The sequence below is a fragment of the Magnolia sinica genome, chromosome 9 (assembly GCF_029962835.1).
Source record: "Magnolia sinica isolate HGM2019 chromosome 9, MsV1, whole genome shotgun sequence".
In the NCBI taxonomy this organism is placed as follows: domain Eukaryota; kingdom Viridiplantae; phylum Streptophyta; class Magnoliopsida; order Magnoliales; family Magnoliaceae; genus Magnolia; species Magnolia sinica.
In genome coordinates this window covers 25,087,385-25,111,526 of record NC_080581.1, presented here as the reverse complement: position 1 = coordinate 25,111,526, position 24,142 = coordinate 25,087,385, and the positions used below count along the sequence as shown (strand labels likewise).

Sequence of the window (24,142 nt, the reverse complement as noted above, 5' to 3'; positions counted from 1 at the left end):
AATTTATGCCAATTATGATTCTATAAGAGGCCTTTAAGTATTTTGAAAATATTTTCATTTACACCGTATTTCTCATGCAATGCCACATGTTGATATTACAAAGAAGTTGGATGACAAATAAACATTATAAGGGTCATAGGAAGCTTCAACGGTGGATATCATTATTCTCACTATATCCGTGATGTGGTCTACTTGAGCTTTGGATATAATTTAATTTTGGATTCAAGCCCTAAAATAATTTAGAAAATCAGATGCATGGTGTTGACAAGACACATACATCAATGGTGGGCTGACAGAGATTATTCACTACGGTTACGCATAACGAGTAAATATGTGCACAGATAAGGCACATACATCAATGGTGGGCCCACAGAGACTGTTCACTACGGTTATGTATAATGAGTAACTATGTGCACAATCCGCTTCCCCCGAACCGTAACCCATGCGTATGTGTGTAGATGATAACACCCCACCAGACTACCGGCCTTTTTTACGGCAGCAGATACTTTCTCCAAAGTACCCAATAATTAGAGGAAAACGCGGGCTTGCGTGTGCTACCTTCCAAAGCGGCATCTGGCGGAGAGCGGAATAGGTGTTCGCCGGACAACACGTTAGTGGTTATTACCCTAACCGTGAGGTCCACATTAATGATATGTTGTATATCTACTCCGTCCATCCGTTTTTTCCATCCTATTTTAGTATGTTTACAAAAAAAATAAATAAATCCAATTCTAAGGTAGACCACGCCATAGTAAACAGTGGTGATTGAAATTCCACTATTAAAAACTCCCCAAGTCCACAATGATGCCAAATTAATTTTTAATTTCCATCCAAACCGTTGATAAGGTCAAAAAGACCTGGATGAAAGTACAATAAAAAAATCATATTGATCCAAAACTTTTTTGGCCCACGAAAGTCTTTTAATGATCATTCACTACTGTTTCCAGTTTTATGGTCCACCTGATATTTATACCTGTGTAATTTTTCGGATCACGTCTAAAATGAAATGTGAAAACGTATGGACGGTGTGGATATAAAAAGAACTTATTAATTTGGGCGCAACACGGTAAGGGTAACACCCACTGAGATATTACTCGGTAACATAATCCGCTCCCATCTTGCGTAATCCAATAAAGCAAATCCGGCGTCCCCGTGGGCCCAACTCCTCGCGCCTTCTTATCCCGTCCCATCCCCGAACCACCTCATCCGAGCCGGTCCGCTGACGCCCCTTACACGTGTCGCAAATCACTCGGTTCGGAGCTCGGTTCGGTCACCAGCTCCCTTTCTCACTCTCCCTCTTTCCGTCTCTTTCTTTCTGCTTCCTTCCCTTGTCTCCTCATTTTTTCCTACTTCAGTTGCGTCTCTCGCACTTCTTCTCTCCGACGATGAAAATACGAACAAGAGATCAAGAGAATCTCACGATCGGACGGCTACGATGAACCGGTGAATCTTGTCCTTTCGTTGCTTTGATCAGCTCCTTTTTAAAAACACTTTCTTTCATTTCCGATCGTTTCTGATCAATCCGTCGTTCGATCGTTTTTTTTTTTTTCTGTGATGGATGTATGATTTTTGAATTGTCGAAATATTCTGTTGTAAAAGTGATATTTAGGCCCTTATTTTTGACAGGTACAACCGCAACGTAGACCCCTTGCAGTGTTTAGCATGTACTCAGTTTAAAAGATAGAAGGGGTGTGTATCAGAAATCCGGGTTTTAGATATCATTTATCGTCCAACCAGCGGATAAGCTAGAACTCGTCATGTGTGTGAGACATCCAAACCATTAAATAAGTTGGCCTCACGATGAGGGTCGCCAAGTGCACAAATCAGCCCAATCCACTTATCAAGTGGGATAAACCGTTGAAAATAATAAGAACACAGATGTGACCCACCTGCTTAGTGACTTGGAGTGATTTTTGCATGAGGTGATCATCGTCGTGGGGCCAACCTTTTGGACGGGTTGGATGCCACCCGTACTTGTCAGGATGGAAATTATCGTCTGATTGGATGGTAAATTATCGGTCCAACTGGTTGCACATGAACATGTATATGTATGCGATTATATATTTCTGTTGATAGTTGTTTGTGTAGAAATTTGCTGTTTTTGGTCATTGTTGGAAGGTGGGTGTGTTGTTTTATTTGGCTTAAGCAGTTGTTGTATGCATAATTCAGATTGCATCGTCTTGGTATTTATTGGGTGGCAGTGGCAGTTTGGAGGTGTTATTTTGTTGGTTTAGAAAGCATTGTTTTAGTGAAATATTATATCATACCAAGGTTGATAGTATTCGAATGTATCAGATCACAATAAATTCTTACTGATATGGCACGTTTGAGCAATAAATCGGACCTTTTTTTTTTGCAATATAATTCACTTGTAACAACCACTGCCATGGCCACAATTTCTGCATGTTCTACTCTCCCTATTCGAAATAGGTGTATGTGTATGTTTGCGAATGGGTAGGCATGATTGGTGTGCAAATTTTCTTCAAGGAATTAGAAAGCACACGCTTTTTGCACACTTCCATAGTATCTAAAAGTCTCGTACTTGATGTGTGTCGGGAGTTTGAGATGCAGAAGTTATGGAAGTATATGATCCATAGCCATTGAAATATACGTGTATATTTGTAGTTTAAAATGATTGAGCATATGAATGATTTATATATACATGTGTGTGTATGCATGTATCTTTCTCTCTCTCTCTCTCTCTCTCTCTATATATATATATATATATATATATATATATATATATGATGTGTGTCGGGAGTTTGAGATGCGGAAGTCATGGAAGTATATGTTCCATAACCATTGAAATATATGTGTATATTTGTAGTTTAAAATGATTGAGCATATGAATGATTTATATATACATGTGTGTGTATGCATGTATCTTTCAATATATATATATATCAAATTTACAATGTTGAGCAAATGAATGATTAATATACCATTATATTAATCACTTTTATGTCAATTACTAAACTATCTCTTGTGCATGACTTTACATTTATTCACAGGTGAAAATGCACACACATTTCATGCTAATTTGTGTTTTCCTCTTGCCAGAATGTGTGCTAAGTTGCTTAAGCTTTTTTTTTTCTGTTTTTGTAGGGCAAAGTTGAAGGGAAGCCATTAACATATTTGGAGAGTAAATCATTATCATCATCTTAGCCATGCCCAATAATTTATGGCTGGCACGCTGAGAGAATAGATGATGCACGATATTGTCTCGAGGGTCTGTTGATAAAGACTTTTGAATATTTTCAAGATTGCAGCATCATGGGGGGAGCTTGTTCACGGAAGAGGGACCAACAGGTCAATGAAGACAGCGTACGCAGGGGGGTCTCTGTAAAATACAGTAAAAGTGGCAGTTCGAAATGGCTGATGAGCTCATTGTCTCGGTCTGGTGTAGATGTGCAGCAAGGAAGAGGCCAATGCCCATCCCTCATGGAGCTTTGTGTGCATAAAATACGGGAGGTAATTGTTTTGTTTTGATTTGGGTGCCTTGGAATTTCTACTCATCGTTCACTTTGAGTAGTTGAATATGTCGTTTTCACCTTTCCGTAACAGGATATCGATAAATACAGCAGCTTTGCGATGCTCCCGAGGGATATAAGTCAGCAGATCTTCAATGAATTGGTGGATTCTCACAGTCTGACTAATGTTTCCCTAGAAGCTTTTTGTGATTGTGCTCTCCAAGTAATATCCTAGCACATGCTTTGACATCCGGATTTAACTGCCACTGTGATTCGTATTTGTTATTACTTTGTAATTGTATATGAGAATTTCTGAAGGTTCTTTTGTTTGGTCAGGATATTCATTTGGGAGAATACCCTGAAGTGAAGGACAGTTGGATGGATGCCATTTCTTCACAGGGGCCATGTTTGCTCTCTGTTGATATTTCCGATTCTGATGTAACAGATTCTGGTCTTGTTCTCCTGAAAGTTTGCCCAAACCTTCAAAGCCTGAATTTCAACTATTGTGACAAGATTTCAGACCGGGGGCTGGAACATATTTCTGGTATTTACATGCTCTATCTTGTTCTACTTTACTGCAGTGGTTTTCTTGAAGGAAAAAAAAGCTGTATTCTATATTTAGACTAATCTTAATGCATATGATCCAACAAGGTGAGAGTTACAAATGTGACAAAATTTTTGAGCATTTAGAGGATAGAGACTGTCCAATGAATCGTTTTGGGAACTTGGTAGTTGAATAGACTGGCTAAGGCAACATAAGGACGAGACCATCAATCATTGTTGCAGTCATGTTGGCAGTTTTGTTCCCTTGCTTCTAGAAGATTCATTGTTAGTTCTACTAGTCTCTCCATGAAGGAGTGTTGGAGGTCTAAAGCGCCTAACAACTATTATTTGGCATTTCCTGGGACATAGGGAGGTTGCGTTTGGTTGGTTGCTAGCTATCGATAAAGTTCTAATATTATTGATCACTTGCATGGAAGGGGATGATAATTGCAAATGTCTGTATCTTCTCAAGGACATGGAACTTGTGGATCATCTATTTATTCATTGTGGTCATGTGTCCGTTGTCTACAGGACATTTATTTTCGATATGTTTGGCTTATGGTGGTCTGTGTCATGGTCACTCGAAGCCATCTTTCAAGCCTGGAATTGGGGAGTCTTGGATAGTAGGAGCAGACAGCTGTGGCATCCATCCTTGTTGCTTGTTTTCTAGTTGTTGCCAAAAGAATGTAATAATGGAATGTTCAACAATAATTATTGCTCTGTAGCTTCAATAATCCATACAGTCAAAAAGTTTGGGTGATTTCATGGTTTTTGGGACTGCCCCTTTTTAGGGAATGTATTAGGGTTGATATTTGAGCCTTGTAGGAGGTCAATCTTGATCGATGTAAGTGGGGCTTAGGTATGATATCTCACCATCTGTCCCCCTTTCCCTTGTCTCTTTTGTTTGGTATTAATAAATTAAGTTACCATTTGAAAAAAGGCCATAGGCTGTAGTTGTTAATCTCTTTTTATATACTACTGGTATGGCATGTGTAACTTGTGTGTAAAGAGGGGAGAGGGATAAGAAGGGGAAGGATGGGGCTAGATATGATGAAAGAGGATGCCGTGTACATACACAAACACACGGACGGAGGGTAAGTAACATGAAAAATAAATGACAGAAATACTCCCAGTTGAAGATGCAAAGACATCCCCCAAAGCCCAAAGTGGATGACTCTTGCAATGACTAATTGCGTAGCTAAAATTGTCGATAGCTACTTGAGACATAATAAAGATATGCATGGTAAATAAAGGGAGCAATTCGATTGATGTGCATACTAAATACTGGGAACAATTTGAGCAGTTTAATTAATTGGAGTTCTTTTTGTTTGGAGTGAGAGAGTTCTCTCATATACAACCAACCCTGGTATGATGCATCAGTTATTTCCCACAAGGATAAAGAAGGTTAAAGCTGACTCCAAATAGGTGGGAAAAAAGCTATGGTGATGATGATGATGGCAATTTTCTATCTTATGCTAAGCTTGGAGTGCTATACACCACACCGTGGTGTATTTCTTCCTACGTTTGAGTTTCTCCTATTTTATTCTTATTTGCCTACCCTTTAGTGATTGCCTTTGCCCTAATCTCTATGGTGCTTATTACTTTTGGTTTCATTTTAAGTGGTATAAGTGAGCAGCTGATTTATTTTACTATCTTATCATATTAGCTTCTGCCTATTGTAATGCGTGTTTGTGGTTGTTTTGTGCACTCAGGTCTATCGAACTTGACATCTTTGAGTTTCAAAAAGAGCAGTGCAATCACTGCTCAAGGAATGAGTGCTTTAGCTAGCTTGGTTAACTTGGTAAATTTGGATCTTGAGAGATGCTCGGGGATTCATGGTGGATTAATTCATCTGAAAGGTTTGTTTCATATTCTTGTAAGTTGGCTGGCTGCCAAAGCAAATTCTATTGTATGCTTTCTCATCAAATTTTCACATGGTTAACTTGCAGCATCTGTAGTACGATTATTTAAAGTATCTTGCAGTTGCAGGTTTTTGTTTTTCAAAGAAACTTTGATTTTAGAATCACATTTATGCGCAAGAACCCTCATATTGTGAAGCTAAAATATCTTATTTTATTTTATTTTTGAATGGTACTGTAGAGCTCGTAATTGATATTCAAAAATGATTTCACAGCTGCTTTCTCTTGGGATGTTTGTTTATGCATTTATAAACTTATGCAGATGCAGATACCTAGCACACAAGTTTTGATTTGGAATTATGTATCCATTCTTGTCAGTACATTATACGAGCATGGACACCCCTATACAAATGATGGCATGAGGAAAATGACTTATGACATTTAATGAAGTAATAGTTAAAGATGAAAGCACTGCTGTAAGCCACAACGAGCACATGTTCTAAGCTATAATTTAACTGTAACTACTAGAACTCGACGTTGGACTGATTATGATCTGGTGGTGCATTAATTTTGAATGTGCTAAGCTGACACAATATCAAATCAAGGGGGCCATTTACATGAGGGAGAAGACGAAAGTCCCACGGGAAAAAAAATGGATTTTTAGCCAAAATCATGTCATGTGGATCCCAAAAGCAGTTTTCCAGCACTATTGTTGGTCCTAGTTGGGTAATTGTTTGAGTAACATGATGGGTTATGGACATAAATACAATAGGTGTAGGAAAAAAGCTAGGGAGAGAATATTCTAGGAAAATTACTGGATGAACATGCAGCCATAAGTATAACACTTTATCAAGAAGATTCAATTAAGTTTTACAATTTTAATACCATGGGCATGGATGCCGTCCTCATTGTTTGAAGCATTGGTATCACACTTTGTTCACACCCTTGGTGTACAAAATATCATGGGATGTATTGGAAAATGTTGCGTGTATCGCGTAAAAGTATCGTAATATGAAGGAAGCATTGGGGAAACTATAGGAAAATGATGGATTTTTTTAGTGAAATTTCAGGAGGTAGAAGTGACATGATTATACAATTAGACGTTAAGACCGAAAACATTACAAAAAACCATGCACGATACTTTTCCATATATATTTTTTTGAGAAGTAACAACACTTTATTAGAAAGCCACAAAGCGGGCAAAGCAAATTAGAAAAGAGAACTGCCAACAACGGCCTTAACATGGACCGCCCAATTAGACAAAAAATACTTTGACTTTAAAAATGGCCGCTTCTAGGAGAACACCCTGGTTCCTAAAGCAACACCCATTTGGGGCATCCCATAATGCCCAAAAAACCGCCATTAAAAGCAGACACCACTTAACCTTCCCAAATTTACCTACTCCCCCACCGTGCCACGCACAGATAAGTTCCCAAGCTGTCTTTGGCATAACCCATTCGACATGGAAGGCTTAATACCATACATCTCGAGCGAGGGAACAATGAAGGAAGAGATGATCTATCGATTCCCGATTCGCCATGCAAATTAGCCACATGTTCGAAAGGACGGGCGATCTCTTCTGCAAATTATTCTACAATTAGAACTCTTTTTATCCCAAGGAGCTAAACAAACACCGCCACCTGAGGAGTGCCAGAAAACCAAAAACGAAAAGGATGGGGAAGAGTAGAATGAGGAGAGTCTTTCAAGATCAGCTCAAAACAAGACTTAACGGTGAACTTCCCCATTCTATGCCTCCTCCACACCATAGAATCCTTCTCAAGAACTGCAGGCCGGACTTTGTTTAGGAGATTCAGGAGCGCAACAATCTCCTCAATCTCACCTTCCAACAGGTTCCTACAATCAGTGTTCAAAGTATCGGTATTGCTACAAGTTTCTCTAGCCAGGGATATGGAAACAATATCGATATCGCCGATAATATTGTTGATAACCGGAAATGCGGAGAAACATAGGAAAAACAATGGAATTTTTAGTGAAACTTCTGGAGATGTTAAAATGTACATATTTGCATATTTAAAAATAAAACAAAATTGCAAAAAGAATGCATACGTTACAAGTTTCCATTTAATGGGGCCTTAAAAGCATGTGTTGGTGTAAGAAATTAGTCCAACCATCCCCTCCGGCCTATTTAACCATCCAAACATCCATCGATATTTTAAAATATCAACAACACATGATATTTCACGAAGAAATCATCAACAATTGAAAAAGAAACGAAAGATTGTGATCTCAATATCTCACATGTTGCGATATCGATAATATCAAGATATTGTCAATATTATCAATGGAAAATTGAACACTACATACAACCATGTGCCCATGAAAAAAAAAATTGAAATAAATTTTTTTCTAATAAACAAAATTTTGATGATAGCAATAGTAGGCAATATTATTGAAATATCGTCAATACACTTATGATACAAGTATTACCTAGAATTTACATAGTCGAAAATATTGGCGATACATTGGCGATATTGATGCATTGGCAATACAAGCGACACCTAGAATTTACATAGTTGAAAATATTGATGATTACATTAGCGATATTGATACGTTGGCAATACTTAGCGATACATTGCTAATACCTAGAATTTCTGATACTATTAGGGTTATTGGTATCGCTACCAGTGTTATCGGTATCGCTAAGCTAGAGATAAAGATAATATCGAAGATAATTTGAACACTGCCTACAATAAGGCGGGGACCAAACAACCGATCCCTCAACAATAGAGTAGCACTCTGCCACTGATATGAATCTATTCGGCGGAGGCGAGCAAACCTTGGGAAAACATGCTGCAACACGAGACCGTCGCACCAAGGATCAATCCAAAAGTGAGTACGGTTGCCCCTTCTCAACTTAAAAGAAATCCCACGCCTAACTAGGTGTTTGGTGTTTGCAACAACTTTCCAAACCGCGGATGCTCTGTAAAGAGAAGATTTTCTCACAAACCATCTGCTTTGATGTGACCCATACTTGCTCTCAATCACTTGTTTCCAAAGCCTTCCTTCCCCCACCCTGAAATGCCAAGTCCATTTCTCGAGAAGAGCAGTATTTATATCACCCAGGGTCTTAATACCGCTCCCCTTCTTTAACTGGCTTGCAAACCTCATCCCATTTAAGGAGATGGGACTTCCTTTTGTCATTAGAGCCTTCCCAAAGAAAATTCCTTCGCAACTTATCTAGTTTGTCCCGCATTGCTTTGGGACTTTTGAAAAGGGACAATAAATAAATATGTATATTGGAGAAGGCCGTCTTAAAAGAATTAGATGTCCACGCATCAACAAATAGTGATGCTTCCACGAGGCCAACCTCCTCTTGATTCTCTCAATGACTTTGTCCCAAAGATGTTTGGCTGGCTTCCCAATGCAGAGGGGCAGACCTAGATCAGTAGAAGGAAAGGTGCCCAACTTGCACCCAAAGATGCTGGCAAAGTGATCAAGGTCGTCTCCATGAATGTGAATCCTGAGCATTTTAGATTTTACCACATTAATCTTCAACCTCGAGACCGCTTCAATGCACACTAGAAATTTCTGAAGATTATCAATCGAATCCTCCTTGGCTTCACAAATAAAAGAGCGTATCATCCTCATACTAAAAGATGATAAATCTGGCTACCATTCTTTGTAATATCAAATCCTTTGAACAAACCATTCACGATGCCTCTGGAAAGCATGCCGCTAAGGGCCTCACCCACGACCACAAAAAGGTTTAGTGATAGCGGATCACCGTCTCAATCCTCTGGAAGCTTTATAGAAACCTTTCGGAGAACTGTTTACTAGAATGGAAAAAGACGCCGATTCAATACATGCCCTTATCCCCCCCCTCCACTTGATACCAAAGCTTAGCCGATCAAGCATGTAATCAAGGAAGTCCCAAATAACATGATTATAAGCCTTTTTGATGTCTAGTTTACATACCAGACTAGTTTTCTTGTCTCTATGTCTGGAATCGATACATTCATGAGCCACAAATGTGCTATCCATGATCTGTTTACCTGCGACAAAAGCCCCTTGATTCTCAGAAATAACCGAAGAAAGAGCCGTCATGAACTTGGCTGCGAGAATCTTAGCTAGAATCTCATAGGGGCTCCCAATTAAACTGATCAGCCTGAAATCTTTTATATGGTCTGCCCCTTCAATCTTGGGGATGAGGGCAATAAAAGAGGCCCCTAATTCATAGGGCAGACGACTCCTATACTAGAACTCAATAAGGAACTTCATAATGTATAAGAATTTTTGAAAAAATAGCGCCTTATCCCCACACATGGATTCAACTGTAGCTTTAACCTCCTCTTTTGAGAATGGTCTTTCCAACTCCAACACGAGTTGGAGTGATAATTTCTTGAAGTGCAAGTTGTCTAATCGCAGTCTTGCGGCTGCCCACCAATTTTCTGAGAGTAAGGCTTCATAATAAGATATAATGGTGTCACATTTCTTGTCCTTCTCAGAAGTGAGGGCTTCATTGATCATTAAGGGACGAAATTCTGTTGGATCGAGCCTGAGCGCTAGCAATACTATGGAAGAACTGCATATTTTTATATGCTGTTTTTAACCACACTGCTGTGGACCTTTGGCGCCACTTTATTTCCTCTTCCTTTGCACGATTCGTGTCAGTAAGGGCCAGGTCAGTCTGATTTTTACCATCTTCTGGGGTAAAAATCCTGCCCTCTTCTAACAGATCAAACTCGTGAATCTGATCCGCCATTTTATCAAACTCCTCCCGTTTTCCTAGAGCTTCTTTCTTCTAATCTTTGAGTTTTTCTTTTGGTAACTTTAGCTTCCTGAAAACTCTAAAACTAGCATAACCATCCACTAGAAAGGAGGACCACCATCACTCCTCCACTAGTTGGCCAAATCCTTCCACTTCCAAGTAGGCTGCTTCAAAGCTGAAAGGTCTGGGGCCTCAGTTCACTGTCGACATAACACCCCCCCCAAACACACACACACACACACACAAACAGCAGCATCATCATCATCCACCAGGCTAGCTTTACATACCTAGTTGGAGAATCTCGCCATTGCAACGGTCATCCGCCCACCATTAAGATTTTCATAAGAATACCGGACGATGTTGAAGTCCCACCCATACACCGAGTCAACCACATCTTCCTGATACTGTCCAACTCTGCCCCAAATTCCTCCCGCATGGCATTTCTACATGGGCCATAGACAGCTGAGAAGATCCACTGAAAACCTGAGGAGACATCACACAACAACACAAAAATAGAAAAAGAGCCTAAAAAAAATTCTATCTTTTTCCAAAATTAGCTTTCCAGGCGACTAAGATACCCCTCACTGTCCCCACAACCTTTTGAAAGACCCAGTCAACATTACTACATCCTCAAATAGAATTAAGCGTATGTCTGTCCATCGATTGAAGCTTAGTTTCCCGGATTGCAACAATTTTAGCCTTCGAGCTCTTGCATGTCTGCTTGACTTGAGCCCTCTGTAAACTGCTCTCCAACCCAAGAACATTCCAAGACTATATTAACATAAGTTACCGACTTTCCCTGATCTCACCCTTTTACCACCGCTTCCCTTACTTGCAGCTTCATAATTTATGGAGCTCTCCAAATTTAGCAGTTCTCTCCAACCCTTGAGCAATTTTTTGGTCTTCAACTTCTAGTGAGATTGGTTCCGTTGAATCACTTTAGCCCGCATGAACTGGTAGAAGTCATAGACATCCTTGTCCTGCATGCCGTATGAGATACCCACTATACCACCCACTCGGACTAGAGTATCTTTAGTCCACTGGAATTGTTCTTTTGTAATCACCCCTTTGCTCGGACGATCTTTGTAACTTGCCATGAGTCTCCCCCCGTTGAAGGAACTGACTAAGTACGAGTAATCTTTGATCTTCTCAGTGCACAGAGGGGTCACGACTATAGCTTCCTCCAGGAGGCTTTCATCATGCTGTTGAACTTCAACTAACATCCCTCTTAGCTGGAGCTCGTCTGATTGATGATCCTCTTCATCCACTTTGAAACCCCCTCCCCGCCCCTCATTTTTTCCTTTCCCATCTTCCCATCTATTCTTTCTGCTTCTTTGCTGGTCTTAAATTTCAATCTCATCATCTCTTCGTTGTTCACTAATAACAAATTTTTTTTTTTTTAATGAGAAGACAAAGATTAGTGGTAAATCAAGATTTTTTTTTTAATAGCTTCCTTCAAAACTCAAGAGAAGGCAAAGAGAAACTAATATTTTTTGGATCCATTCAATCGGCGGAAGGTGGAAAAGATGCATCGGAGAGTTTTTCAATCAGTGGGTGTGTGCGCGCTTGCTAGTGTGCTGCTGCACAGGTGTGAATGTGATTGATCGATCACCTTCCATTCCCTTCCTGTTAGACATGCGGCTGGAGAAGGACTCTTCACTTGATTCCTGAAAGTGGTAGGTCTTCCCTGACTATGGTAATTACTCAATGAGAGGTCCCCGTGGTAAGTCACAGATCCACTTGCCCAGGATAGCGCCTAGAATTTCTGTTTTCTGGATTTGGAAAAGTTCCGATTTTTTCAAGAATGGGAATCTTATGATATGTTGGTAATCTATTATGAGAATCATCCATGCCTGAAACATATCTTGATGGCTGAAAGTTGGATGGGCTGGCCCCTACTGAACCACCTAGTCGAATCGCCTTGACCGCTCTAATATGATTACTGATCCCAAGAAGTTTTCAATGGTAGGCATTCAATCCCCACTGTTTCCTGTGGTGTGGTACGTTTGAGTTTGGGATATGCTTTAGCTTTGGGCTCATGCCCTAAAATGAGCTTGCAAAACGGATGGACGGTGTGGACAAAACACATACATCATGGTGGGCCCCACAGAGTCCTGACACCATGTAGCTATGTGGTGTCAAGACTATGGGGTCCACTGTGATGTGGGCTTTAATATGATTACTGCTTATTGAGGTGCAGTTGAGATGCGAAGTAGTTATTGGCTAGTGACAAAACATTGATTGTTTTGCACTGCTCAATGGCCAATGAGAAAGGTGCATCCAGAATTTATTATTATCTGTTACAGATCTGTGGCTGGTTGGTTTGAAGTTGAAATCATGGGAAGAGATAAAATGGAATAAATGATCTTAGAAATCTATTTGACACGCTTCATTTCCCTACATACTTGTACAAATTTCAAGAGAACCCTGGTCGTCTTGCATGTACACCTGTTGTCTACATTTTACATCCTAGATTTCCCAATCTGACTTCTTAACTGATATACCATCGTAGCCTGACACTAACTATTGACATGGGTGTACTCTAGCCCATGGTGAAATTATGCATGTTTGTTCCGTTGTCCCATACTCATGAAGTAGATGTGAAATTTATTTGCATCATTTTTCTTACTGATTTTCATTTCTATCATTGGTTACCACTATATGATGTTCTTATTTGGGATGGGCTTCTGCTTATACTTCGACTTATTGAGAACTTTGTCATCTATATTTAACTTGTAAGGTTCTCTCAATTTTACAAACAAGCAACTTTTATTTTGTTATTGATTGGAAGATCACACATGGTGTGAATACCTGGCAAACTGTTTGCATCATGTCATGATCATCAGCATCATCTCTCTCTCTCTCTCTCTCTCTCTCTCTCTCTCCACCTACAGAGAGGTCTTTATGACAATTATCTCTATTTGACAGGTTTAACAAAACTCGAGTCTCTTAATATAAGATGCTGTAACTGCATAACGGATGCAGATATGAAGCCACTTTCTGGTAACTACTGTCTTGACTTTTGTATTTTCTTCTTCTCATACTATAATCCTAGAGAGGATTTTCGAGTAAATTATTCATCAAAACACCTTCTGAGGGAATACATTCTGAAGTGGATGTTCCATGCATTCAGACACGAAGGTGTTACAAACAGTTCTCTCTCTCTCTCTCTCTCTTTGAGGGATAAGTTTTAAAAACTGAGAATAAATGAGATGCACAAATCTTAAAAAAGGAAGTGTGAGAAACTGAGGATGCTTTATCTTTTCAAACATTTTCCTTGTCCTCTTATCTCTTTTTGGTGTAACCTGCAGTAATGTTGCATACAGCTGCCATTTTAGCAGTTCTGCATTTTTTTTTTTTGATGGAATGCTGCAGACTTTTTGTTGCTTTGTTGTTTCAATTTCTTATGTTACTGGATTTAACCAATGGCATTTATAATAGACAGGTGATAATGGTACTGTCATTTTCATGCATCCTTTAGTTTTTTGTCAATGAATAACATTGTATGTGTGTTAAATATACAAGTCGCGACTTTTCTTTTCTTGCAATATTTACCGGGATATAAGGAACCATTACATCACATGGACAATATTTTTGATACATTACATATGGGCAACCTCCAATGCTTTAGTAATCTCTATATGGATATTTCTTATCATAGGTCCTTGGATAGTGAAACAGGATTCATAAACCCTTTCAATAGGATTGATGGGAGAAACAGGATGTGTAAAAAAACTGAATGGTGGTGGCAAGGACACTTGCATTTGAATTTAATCATGATCTGCAGGTTTCTTATCATGTGTTGTTTTTGTATGCTGGTCCCACTATTTTTCCTTGCTTTGAGATATTTTATGAAGCTTATTAGAAGGCTTCTGATGTTTGAATGTATATGCTTTAGTAACAAAGATCGATAAAGGAGATGTCCTACTCTATTGACTTGCATGGTACATTAATTAATGCATATGGTGGGAGATGCATTTCTGTGGTATGTCATTTGAGTGTGTACTATAATCAATTGCAAATGAGCAAGAAGTCAAGGCTTTTGACATACCATCATTGTATGATGCATGAGTATGATCTATGCTCAACTACTTAAGTCTTCTATGTGCGGTTGCCAAGTGTCGGATAATCTCATGTACCTCGATTAGCCAGTAATCATCTTGTTACATCTTTGTTGGGCTTACCCCGGGCCTTACATTATACATCAACTGGGCCTCACATGATGGGCAGCGACGATATCCGATATATATGAATGATGGGCCACAAGATGGATGGCATTGATATACAATGCATACATCAAGTGGGCCGCATGATGGATGGGGTTGATATACAATACATATGTTCAATGGGTTGGATCACAAATAAACATTGTGGCGGGCCCACAAACGGTGAATGGTGTGGGTATACAACATATAAATCATGATGGGGTTGCAATTGGACGACGTGGTTATACAACATATACCTCAAGATGGTGCCGCAGTTGAATGGTGAGGCCAAAGTACATCATCTAGGTGGAGTCCACAATGGGCCCCACTTTTGTTCTGTTTGGATGACTACATCATAGTGGCCCAGGAGGATTTTAATGGTAGGCGTTCAATCAGTTGTTGCTTTTGGCAATATGTTCACGAGGGAACTTGGATCTGTTCCACTTTGGGGTGGCCCACAACAAACATGACTATTCATCATGATATTAATATCAATCAAATGAAAAGTCCATGCCAACAACCAAAATGGAATTTTTGTTGTTGTTAAGACTCTTAGCTGTTAGCACCAAGTTATTGGTGATACTTTTGAGTTCTTATATCCTTTTTGATATCGTGTTGTTTGAATATCTCAAGTTCACTGGGAATTTTAGATGCTTCCCCCCTCCCCACGTAAACAATGTTCATAGTATTGGTATCGTTACATATATCGTTGGCTGCTGATATGGAAACATGTATCGATGTCGCTGACATTATTGCTTATACCTGGAAATGTATTGTTAACTAAGGGAAACATGGGGAAAATGGCAGAATTTCTTAATGAAACTTTAGGAGATGCTAAAACACATATTTGCTTGTTTAGGAATCAAATAAGCAAAAAGATGCATGCATAATAAGTTTCCTGTTAATGGGGGCCTAAAAGCATGTAATGCTGACTCAATGAAACATTAGGAAAACGTGGGGAAAATGGTGGAAGTTTTCAATGATACTTCGGGAGATGCTAAAATACACATTCGCATATTTAAGAATCAAGTATAGCAAAACAAACACATATTTGCATATTTAGGAATCAAATAATGTCTCTTTAATGGGTGCCTAAAAACACGTATCGTTGACTCAGGGAAACATGGGGAAAATGGTGGATCCATCCTACCCATTCAACCATCCCATCCATGCATGCACGCACGCACACACAAACACATGCATGATCCATCCATCCATCGAACCATGCTTGCATGCATATATACAATGACACATACAGACACACACACGTGTGATCCACTTCCATCCACACACACACACACACACACACACACACATCCATCCATCCAACCACCCATACGTCTGTACCCTTCCACCAACCATCAAACCATCCATCCATCCATCCATGCGTACAAACATACATATGTCCATCCATGATCCATCCATCCATCCATGCATGCATATACACACATAGAAATATGCATTTCATCATACAACCATGCACCCATAAAAATTCTGAAATGGATGGCAATATCGATACATTGTCGATATTATTGAATATTTCTGATGCATCGGTGATACAAGTGACACCTAGAATTTACATAGTCGAAAAAATTGGCGATACTTGAGTGATATATTGGTGATACTTGGAATTTTTGATGCTAGTGTTATTGGTATCACTGAGCTGGCGATACCGATAATATTGGTGATATTATTGATTATATCGCTGATACTCGGAACAATGCACTCGAATATGATATGTTGTTGCTTTGCTTCACGCTTCGTGCTATAATACAACTATTTGTGATGGTCATGTTTCCACTTCTCAAATGGTTCATAGTAAGGGCTTTCTTTTCTCACTAGCCAGCAAAAAGCGGCCACCCTAGGGGGTCCATAAATCTTCCAAATGAAGGCCGTTTGAGAAGTGCTTTTAATGTTCGAGCCAGCAGCTATCATGAGTGAATATGATATGTTCCTTTCAACGCTTCAGATCCACTAATCCCTTTCCCCTTCTTGGGCTTTGAGAATTTAGACCTAGTCATGAGAGGCTCATGATATCTTCATATCGGAAGGAGCTGGTTTCATGAATTAGAAAAGAATGCAGCATAACCAAAGGCATAGTTTCTTGTAAACTAGTGTTAGGAGGAGTTCAGACTGTTTCTTCTGAACCTGTTTCATTTACATTTGGAATTTGCTTCAATTAATTACACCATACTTTTACCTCATGGATGTAGTTTCAATGTTTCAAATAGCGCCCGTAGCGTACGCTAAGTAGCGTAGCGTGGCTGTAGCGTTATGTAGGGTCCCAAATAGCGTAAATCCCCTGTAGCATGGTAGCGTACGCTACAGCTACGTAGCATAAGCTGCATTGTATTTTTTTTTACTATTTTAGTTTTTTATTATTTTTTCACGTTTTCTTTGTTTCTAATGTTGAGGAATGTGACACTTGTATTGTACTTGATACTTTTAACCTATTTGATTTTTATTTCTTTCCATAATTGTGACCTGTGGTTTCAATTAGACATTATTAATTAAAGTGGTTTGTTTAGAAAGTTGTTGATGTGATAATTATTTGATTTGGCCTATATATGTGGATTGGCTTTTGATAAATGATAACTAATAACTTTTTGGAACATGCTTGTAATTGATAAAATGAATAATCTTTTAGGCATTTTTATAATTTTTTTCCTTTTTTTTTTCACTATTTATTATATTTGTCCTATTTTTAAATTAAAAAATAGAAGTATCGTGTAGCTTACGCTACACGCTACGTATTTACGCTACACACTACAGAGGGCTGAGCTTTACGCATCACGCTACCGCTCTTTAAAATACTGTGTAGTATTAATTTGCTTCTCTTCTTCTTGCTTTTGAATGCTACATTGTTTTCTATTTGGAATTTTTTTGTGTGCTGGTTCTTGGAATGGTTATGGAGGTAACTGGTGCCTTCATCTGAAAGTGCACTCTTAACCTTTAGTATCTATGGCTGCAAGCCTTAAAACTCTGACAAAAGCTTTGCAATGGCCAGCTGAAATCATCTCTGGCATCAGCCTACCTCTCATGCAGTTTATGGTCCATGGTTTTATAACTTTCGTCTTCTTTATTGAAGAGAAGGGGGGAAAGGTGCGATGGATGAAAGGACTTAAACTCTCTCATTGAACTTATCAAATTTGCAGGGATGCTATGAGAAGGGAATATCTTTCTGTATGTTATTGAACTTATCATATTGGAGGGCATTGTTATGACAAAATGGATTTAAAGCCTTTGTCATGTTAAATATCAGTAAGGGCTGGTTTGACGTTGCTTCTAGGAGGTGCAGAATTGCTTCTGAATAAACATCTCCCTGGAAATGTTTAGTGAAAATTGTGTATGCAAAATTGATTATCAATAGACATATTTGGTAAATATACATTAAAAAAATTCATGGGCCTTGCCATGATGATGGGATGCCCCCCCAAAGTCAAGCATATACAATTGTTAGGTGGGTTCACCATAGAAAACAAAGGACTTCCATCCAAAGTATTAAGCGTATAATTATATTAAATTAAATTGTCTAGATTTTGGGTTCCAATATAGATGTATCATGGACCAAAAATAAATTTTACTTTGATTATTTAGTTATTGGATTGGAGAGCATTCATTGGACAGTTTAAAGTGGTAAATATCTAATGTTTCTATTTCAACAAACATGTGCCCACAAATCAGAAGTTAGGATTAACCAATTTAATTTTGGGACGGTCACTTATGGACATTATGTTCCACAATTTAGTTGGTTTACTTCGAGCTAATGCATGCCACATGCAATGTTTTAAATATCGATGACATTGACCGATATATTCCACGATATATCTTGTATCCCACTTGTGCAATACGAAACGCATAGGTAGTGCCGATACATCCCACATGTTCGATCCGGTGAGCATTTTCAATTTTTTGCTTTTGTTTTTCGTTTTGAAATTATGTTAAATCAGTGTCAAATGGTTACAAATCCATTGGTTCTTTATGTTTTCTATAAAAAAATCATGGAGTTAGTTATTCATTTGTTCTTTCATGTTCTCCTTCTTCTTCTTCTTCTTGTTTTTTTTTTTTGAAAATTTCCTTCCACCAGCTGTCAATTGAGACTAATTTCGAAGTATTTAGGATTATTTGATGAAATGATTATCACATACACTCTGATTTCGGAATTAGAGTGTTGGTGGTTTGATTTAGGAAAAATTCAAAATTTGCCCAATTTCTCCCAAATTGCTTGCAATGTTGCACTCCAAACATGAAATCAAGCATGTATGCGGGCTGATCTACTGATTTGTAAAGTCCTTGTCAATTTTTGAAAAATAAAAATCATTTTTTAATTAAAAATTATTAAAATATTATTATTTTTTTTCGAAATTTCCCTTCAACCAGCTGTCAATTAAGACTAATTTCGAAGTATTTAGGAGTGTTTGATGAAATGATAATCACATACGCTCTAAATGTTATGCATTCAATTTGAATACAATTGCATTAGTTCAGTCAGACATCGCATAACTTTTGACCCTATACAAAGGAAACCTATTATGTGCACTTCTTTTTTTGCGATATTATGATTTAAAAGTGTATTAAGGTCTTTTTTAACATTCCTGAAGTTTTATTGAAAAAATGTAACCATTTTCCCAATGTTTCCCCATGTTTCCAAAAAGTGCGATAAATTGCCGATACAAACGATATATCCCATGCAATAACCGATACATATCTGCATCCTAAGGATGCGATTTGTAAAGCGATACTGATATTTTGAACGCTGGCCACATGTACCATTTCAGTGTGCATGCATATTAAGCATAAATTCAATTCGACTGGATTTTGTGTTAGAGCGCTGGAAAGAATGCTTCTACTTGCCGGGAAACAATCAGGTTGCCAGAATTATTTTCTACCTGCTGGAAAGTGCTCCTAGTTTCTGGAAATGGTGTTTATTTTGCTGGAAATTCAGGCTATTTTCTGGAAAGTATGATTTATTGCCACCCGTGTCATTATTGTTTTATTTATTTATTATTTTTATGGTAAACACCATTATTGGGTTGGAAATCGAATTGTTCCTATTGTAGACTTGTGTGACTGAGAGGGCCATTGATCGGGACCTTGTAATCCCTAGTTTGATTGCATCAAGAGGGTCCAAGCTGTATGGCTTGTTCGTGGTGAGTGTGCTAGTTTGATTTAATGCAACATTTATTGTTTTGATTTTCGAGAAGATTGTTCCCTTTAATTTTTGGGGGATTCATTTGCCTACAAAGTGATCTTCTAGTTTTCATATTTGAAGAGCTGGTGTTTTCTCAGAAAACAAGTTAGATAGTCGGAGATGCTGACATAGTTGCTGTTTTCCATTAACCATTTGTGCTATTTTGTTATTTTATTTTGTTGAGATGACCCAATAAGTTCAACTTTGTTTGTTTTGCTGGATATTAAATTGTTAATGGGCTAGTAGTCATTTCTTGGGAAGTTTTTAAATTGTTAATGGGCGATTAGTTATTTCTTGGTAAGTTTTTCTTAGATATTGAACATTTCCATTCCTTGGTTCAGGACTTGTTAACTTGAAAGAGTTGCAAATATCCTGCAGTAAAGTTACAGATGCAGGCATTACTTATTTAAAAGGTACCTTCTCTCTCTGTGTGTGTGTGTGTGTGTGTTTATACACACACACACACATCATTTATGGTTGTGTACTATATTGGATAAGTGCAGCATCTAGTACATTGGATTGTTCAAAATTTGGAATTCTTTTTGATGATCTGCTTTTTTTTAGTACATTCCATATGCTTTTTGGCTATTTGTTATGGCTTTGCTGTTATCATGCACAATAGATGTGTACAGGGGTTGAGAACATCATGCGGATTTTTGTGGCTACAACTGCTTCCAAATAAGTGATTGTTTTGATCCCACTCTTGATTGTTCTAATTATTTGCATATCATACTATAGAATTTATTTCATTTGTCTTGTCTAATTATCCAAGTGGTGAAATTGATTATGGTCTCCCCACTAATGAGTGTTGATTGAGTTGTTTGTTATGTACTTTTTAATATGCTTTGCTTCTGTTTTAGTCTCTTGTTGAAGATACAAATCCATAGTTTGTTGTATCTATATTTCTTGAGACTGCTAGTATGTCAAATTAATTGCTGATCTGATAGTAGGGACTGGAAGATTGGAAGTGGAAAATTAGAAGAGAGAGGAGAGGAGAGAAGAATGAAAAGAGAGGAGGCCCTATTCTCATTCTTTTATAAAAAAAAACTTATAACAAAATTACAAATAAGTCTTCCACATTCCTTTTATTACTAGTGGCCCTTATAAATTATATCCCAACACTCCCTCAAGCTAGGCATAAATGTCTATCATGTCAAGCTTGCTATGAATAGATTCTGTCTTAACAGTTCTCTTAGTGAGAATGTCAGCAAGTTGATTCTTGGTTGTTACGAAAGGTAAGCAAAGGTCTTGAGAGATAACTTGTCATGGATGTAGGCTTCTATGTGGAGATGACCATAATTCACAAATAAAAAGCCTTCCAAAGAGATGTCTTCAAATTCCTCGGGATTATTTCAACGGCCTCCAAGTGAGGAACTCGTGGTGCTTGCATAATTGACTTACCACACTACATACGCTATTGCCATATCAGGTCGAGTGAGAGATAAATAGAGGAATCAGCCAACTAATCTATGATACATCTCTTTATTAGGAGGCAACTACCCCTCACTATGACTCAACTTATGATTAAGATCAATAGGAGAGTGTGGATTGAGAGCCTTGCTTGCCATTGTCCTTCAATCGTTCCAAGGTATACTTTCTTTGTGAGACCCTGCAGTTTGGCGTAAGGAAGAATTCTGCCTAGGTAAGTATTCAGTAAACTCTTGCTCCGGTGGTAGACTCTTAGGAGTTTCAAGACCCGGTCAAGGGTTCGAGTATCCATAGGTGGTGAAATCCCACTACGGCGTGAGTATGTGGGGGGTATGTGTGCGTGTTTAAAAAAAAAAAAAAGAGTATTCAGTAAACATTGTCTTCCGAGATATTAAATTTGATTTCTACTGGCTTTTCTTAGGGGTCTATGGTCCTTGCCCCTCCTTTAGACCCTCATTCTAGGAAGAGTTATCCTCTATTTGTGATAAATGGCCCATACCTCAGTGCATCTAAGGGGATTTTAATGTTGTAAGATTCATACATGAAAAATTAAGCGGAGATGAGAGTTTCTGCAAGTGTAGGGGTTTCTTGGAATGGATAGGGAAGCATGACCTGATAGATTTCCCAATGGGAGGCGTCGGATTCACTTGGTCCAGTGGTCGTGCTTCCCTAACCATGTTGATGTAGGACGTGATTTAATGTCAGTATGCAATGTGGAGATTATGAAAAAGTCCATAATGCAATTCACTTAACAAAAGATGTTAACCCACAACGTAATTAAGAGTAAATAATAGGAAATAAAATCTGATTCAACCTAAATCACATGTCTGCATGCTAAGAAATCACATAAATCAATTAAAACTAGGCTCGATGAAAGGATAAAACTTCCAATTTAGCATATGCACGTTCCACACTCAAGGGACTGACTTGTAGGTTCTATGATTAGGATTAGGAAGGGAAAAATTTGAACTTTGAAATATTAGGGTTTACGAGAATTGGGGATTTTGGAATTAAGATTTTTTAGAATTTAGGGAAAAGATGAAATTAGGAATAAATTGGGTGAATTGGTTAAAGGGGTTGATGGATTTAGGTATTGGTAGAGGGAAATTAAGGTTTTGGATGAAGGGGAGTTGGGGATTTTGGGGTCCTCAATGGTTAATTTCGATTAGGGTTGAAGTTGGATGATGAAAAGTTGAAGAAAAAGATGATTTGGATGGTTTTGGATAGGAAGGGAAGAAGAGAGATGAAATTTTTAGAAAAATACCTCTTTTGGATAGAAAAGAAAAGAGAAGGAAGATGATAAATGGAAGCCTTGCACCTCCGTTGAATGGGGAACGGAATCACACCACACCCAAGCTCCCAATCACATGGAATATTCTTCAAATCACACGAAGAAGAGAAAGCACAACTTTTTTTTTTCCTTTCCCATCAAAATAATGGCATTAGGGCTCCTCACATTCCCTTCTCTTTTATTGTCTCAGAAAAGACATTTTACAAAAAGGCGCTCTTAGATAAGATTAACAACATAAAGACGCTTAATAAATTAAAAGTTGTTCCTAACTCCCTAATCTCAACATAAATGTAAGTTATACAAAGAATAACAATGTATGTAAACAATATAAACAACTGAACTATTTCGTGGCCCATGAGGGTCCACAATCAAGATGTCTGATAATGATGATCCACTGGTCCGATCATCGTGTCCATCAAGCTCCTATATGCAGCCCACGTGCTTCTTTCCAGTGTAGGGTCTTCAAAGATGCACAAACATGCATGTGGGGTCTTCAACGTGGCTAGGAATGTGAATTGGGCCAACTGGGTCCCATGTAATGGTCATTTAGCCATAAGGAGACTGGCTCAACCCTCCTCTAGTATGGTGCTCGCATGTCTGCATCACGTCTTTGCTGGACATATTTTTGGTGTCTCCTGGTTGGATTCTTAAGTTCCCCCCTAGCTTGTCAAAGAGGTCTCCCCAAGCCAACTTTGAATCACTACGCAGTTACCCTTGAGGTTGATGACATTATATTGGTCCCAAACCTTTTCGCTTTGAGCTAGCTTAACTCGAAGTGGAGGGTTCACATTCCTGGTCAATGATTAGTGGTTGTCTTTCGTTGTGAAGGGGAAATTGGGTTTTGTTCTTTTAAAAAAGTTGCAGATGTGGAGCGAAAATCGGGTTTTGTTCTCTTTATGGAGGGAAACCAAGTCGAGGGTCGAGAAACATTATCAGGTTCGACTCCTACCCTAGCTATGAACGAGGAGCGTACGAAGAGCTGGCATCTCACGATGAAGACATGTTTTTTAATATTGGTCGAGATCGGCTTTAAGAGGCCGCGCATGCCGACTCTGCGCCTTGTGTCTACTTTTAGGTCACGTGATCTCTGCACGTGACTCTTTGGTTTCTAATTCTCTCGATTGCGTCCAAGACTCGCAAATCGACCATCTTCCGAAGAAGTCGTAGGATCTTAGCACCCCTGTCTTGCTTCGAAGACCAAGCAACATTGACAACACTGAAGAGAATCGATTGTAAGGCATGACACATGATCTCTTTGAAGAATGTCAAGAAGAAGATTCACTTACTGATTCTGAAGACTACTTTGTCATGGAAGATTGCAATTTAATAGGAAGCTGGGAGAAAGGGACTTTAGAGACTGATGAAGATATCTAGGGAGTATGCAAGGATGTTGTAACTTCCACTGACCTTGAGGAAGGTGAAAGAC

At 38.6% G+C, this 24,142-nt stretch overlaps 1 protein-coding gene across 2 annotated transcripts in view; it reads left to right on the top strand.

Moving 5' to 3' along the window:
- Nucleotides 1-1,307: 1,307 nt before the first annotated feature.
- Nucleotides 1,308-24,142, top strand: part of LOC131254742 (uncharacterized) — a 98,080-nt gene continuing 75,245 nt past the window's right edge. For both annotated transcript variants that reach the window (XM_058255458.1, XM_058255457.1), the window contains exons 1-7: nucleotides 1,308-1,443; nucleotides 3,106-3,471; nucleotides 3,565-3,693; nucleotides 3,807-4,014; nucleotides 5,726-5,872; nucleotides 13,530-13,604; nucleotides 20,339-20,410. In XM_058255458.1, coding sequence (XP_058111441.1) covers nucleotides 3,274-3,471; nucleotides 3,565-3,693; nucleotides 3,807-4,014; nucleotides 5,726-5,872; nucleotides 13,530-13,604; nucleotides 20,339-20,410 — 829 coding nt within the window. In that variant the 5' untranslated portion in view covers nucleotides 1,308-1,443; nucleotides 3,106-3,273. The remainder of the gene's footprint in view (nucleotides 1,444-3,105; nucleotides 3,472-3,564; nucleotides 3,694-3,806; nucleotides 4,015-5,725; nucleotides 5,873-13,529; nucleotides 13,605-20,338; nucleotides 20,411-24,142) is intronic.